The 3557-nt window shown below is 44.4% G+C and overlaps 1 protein-coding gene across 1 annotated transcript; it reads right to left on the minus strand.

Moving 5' to 3' along the window:
- Positions 1 to 214: 214 nt before the first annotated feature.
- On the minus strand, positions 215 to 798 carry LOC133382297 (CCN family member 3-like). Its single transcript, XM_061621982.1, has one exon. The coding sequence runs from the start codon at positions 784 to 786 to the stop codon at positions 298 to 300; it is 489 nt and encodes a 162-aa protein (XP_061477966.1). The 5' UTR covers positions 787 to 798; the 3' UTR covers positions 215 to 297.
- Between the last annotated feature and the right edge of the window lie 2759 nt (positions 799 to 3557).

Raw genomic sequence — 3557 nt, forward strand, 5'->3', positions numbered from 1 at the left:
GATGACAATGAAGGCGCCAGGCAGACCTCACCGGGAAGTATATTCCATAGATGGGGAGCCACAATTAGGGTTACCAGGTGTCCAGTTTTCAGCCGGATACTCCGGATTTTGAGGGTCATCAAGTGACTCACTTTAATCTCCAGACTCTCAGCTTCAATTTAAAAAACAGTTTCTAGGTGGTCTGGTTCCCAAGATATACTATTGTTCACTGCTGATTCACATGTTCGCTTTTAAGAAACTTTTTACATATTAAATATTTACCCCCTTTGAAATAGTTGTCGATTTCATATCTTTAATTCAACTGAGCTTTCTATAGAAAGCATTGTTATCTTGAGGACAGTTGCCATGACATACACAGGTCATGATGGACATCACAGGATGCTTGATAATGTTGCCTTGAGGACAGTGGAACTCAACCTGGATGGTTTTTGTGGTGTGAGGGGTGCAACAGCGCCCGTCGTTGCAGATGCCACAATAACGGGGCTTATACGTCTGGATGCTGGTGCAGTTATTGTACTCCAAATGGATGGCTCTTAGAGACTTCTTGGTCCAGACACACCTTTTTGCCTGCTTATCAGACCGTTGACCATTTGGACATGGCCGCACCTCACAGAGTCTGGTCTGCTTCACCATCTCACACATCGAATTCTTGTTGGTGACCCGAGTGGAGAAGCCCATTCCGCAACTCGTGGAACATTCACTCCATTCCGTTGTCTGCTCAATACAGTTAGAACTCAAATCAGATGCATCAGTCCCAAGTGTCGCTTCTTGTCTGTATGCTGCCATTGCAAAGCCTCCCACATCAAAACATCAGCCACTCCCCACAATTGTTAAATCTGTTTAACAGATCTATCATAGTAGCTAGTAGCCCTAACCCCGCCCTTTCAGGATTGTAGCCAATAATTGAAGCTAGGGTTGTGTTGACCTCCAGGCACTGCAATTGCAATGCCAGAAAATGGTGCCCCCCCGTTTATCTGAAAATCTCATAAATTGGGTAATTATATAGTTTTCAGGGTTTTTTTCTCTTGTGTGCAAGAGCCAAACCCTGGGCTGTTAAGAGGGCAGTGCTTTGAAAACCTTCCCAATATGAAAGCTTTAATCCAATACTTGCTTAAAGCTGCAATGCTAATTCTATGTACCTGGAGTAAACCCCATTGAACTTATTGCTTGATTGCTTGATTGCTTGATTGCATTTGTATACCGCCCCATAGCCAAAGCTCTCTGGGCAGTTTACAACAATTAAAATATTTAAAACAAATATACAAATTTAAAAACACATTCTTAAAAAGCAATTTAAAAACACATGCTAAAATGCCTGGGAGAAGAGGAAACTCTTGTCCTGGCACCGAAAAGATAACAGTGTTGGTGCCAGGCACACCTTGTTCACAATAGGACTTACTTTTCAGTAGACATGGTTAGGATTGTGTTGTAAATTAATGGGACTTTTGAGAGACCATAACAAAGAATTTTGTTTCTGTTGTAAATCTTTATCTTCCCCTCCAATCCTATTTTTAAAGCAATTAGGCAGGGCTTACTTAGGTATCACAGTTTTTATTATGTAGGAAATGTTCTGCAATGACCAACTGGTTTGACAATAAACTATTACATGGGGTATATGTATTTTTACATCTGATGTGTGAGTGTGTAGTTTTTCCAACAACCCTGTCAGGTAGATTTGGTGATTGGAAGCCAAGGCAGCTCATAATAAGAAATAAATCCCATTAAAATCCAATAACAATCAAACAAGTATAAACAGTTGCAAAACAACATAAAGTGGCATGATTCTGAATTTTGGGTTCAGTGGATTAAGTTTATTTATTATTTGATTTATTATTTGATTTATATCCTGCCCTTCCTCCCAGCAGGAGCCCAGGGCAGCAAACAAAAGCACTAAAAACACGTTAAAACATCATAAAAACAGACTTTAAAGTATCTTAAAACAAAACATCTTTAAAAACATTTTTAAAAGCTTTAAAAACATATTTAAAAAAAAAAACAGGTTTAAAAACATATTAAAAAGCAATTCCAACACAGACACAGACTGGGATAAGGTCTCAACTTAAAAGACTTCTTAAAAGAACAATTCCTTATCACGTGAGATTGCAGTTCTCTGGACATTTCCCTGTTTGAGTAAGTCCCACTGGATACATTGGGACTTGCTTCTGAGTAAACAAACATAGGATTGCACTATAAAAATCTTTGTAGGTTCTGTAAATAATAAACTTCTTTGATGGTCATGCTTATATAAATATTTCTTCATACCGTGTGTCCTGCCTAGAGCAAGACTCACAAGACGGAGACGAGGATGGAATCAATTCCTGTTTTATTAAAGTAACATCGAAGGCAATACGTTTCATAGGCACACTATGCTAGCTCACTGCAATCCCTAACTAGGCTACCTAAGTAAACTCTGCAGCATGTGAAGGAAGTTGAGTCAGCACCTCGGTCAGGGGGGAGCAGGCTTAAGTAGGAAAGGTCTTTGCCCATAATCTCTGACTCCTTCGAAGAACCTCCCTGTGACCGAAGTGCTTCTCCCGCATTGGGCACGGGGCGACAGGGGGCGTGCCTCCGCTGGCTCATCTGGCAATACAGCCTCGATAGGTGCCAACTCGGCTTCTGGAAGTGGGGAAGCGCTTGACATGTGAAGGGGGGAGCTCGGTTGGGTGGAGTTGGCACACACGCCAAGACATCCCCCAACGGCTCTATGGGGTCGTCTGGAAGCTGAACGTGGTCTTCTTCAGCAGGAGAACTGTCTGTGGGAACTGGCACAGTGTCAAACACCCCCCTCCCGCCTCATCCTTGAAAGTCTCAATACCCTCTGATTCTTCCCCTTGCCCTAGCAGCTGGCACTGATGCTCATCCAGCCCCCCTCCTTGATCCTCCTGAGAGAGCTGGGGCTCGACATCATCCCCCCCTCCACGCACCATTTCCCCCCACCCCGAGGTCTGGGCTTATTCAGATAAGCTTCATGGAAGTCTCTCACCAAGTCCAGGGTGTGAACGTCCTCCGCTGTTTCCCAAGAACGTTCGGACAGATCATACCCCTTCCACTGGAGGCGCCCCCGGCACTTCCTTGAATCTAGGATCTGCTCCACTTTGTACTCCTCCTGCCCATTCACTGAGAGAGGGGGAGACGGCTCCACTTGAGCTCAATGTGGGTCAGGAAGATGTTCCAATGTCAGCAGAGAGCGATGAAACATGGGGTGTATTTTGAAAGTGGGGGGTAGCTTTAGCCGGAAGGCCACCGGGTTGATTTGCATTTCCACCTCAAAAGGACCTACTCTCCGGTCCTGCAACTTGTGGCAGCGACCTAGCATAGGCAAATAGTGTGTAGACAGCCATACTCTGTCTCCCACTTGGATGGGGGGTCCCTCTTGACGATGCTGGTCGGTGGCTCTCTTATAGTCCTTCTTGGCCCTATTCAACTGCTCTTTCAATAGCTGCTGCATGGCTTGAAGTTCTTGTACAAACTCCACCACCACCAGGACGGATGGGTTGAGTCGAGGGGTGGCAAAGGCTCGAGGATGGTACCCTAGGTTGGCAAAGAAAGGAGTCTGT

Source organism: Rhineura floridana, chromosome 3 (genome assembly GCF_030035675.1).
Source record: "Rhineura floridana isolate rRhiFlo1 chromosome 3, rRhiFlo1.hap2, whole genome shotgun sequence".
NCBI classification, from domain to species: domain Eukaryota; kingdom Metazoa; phylum Chordata; class Lepidosauria; order Squamata; family Rhineuridae; genus Rhineura; species Rhineura floridana.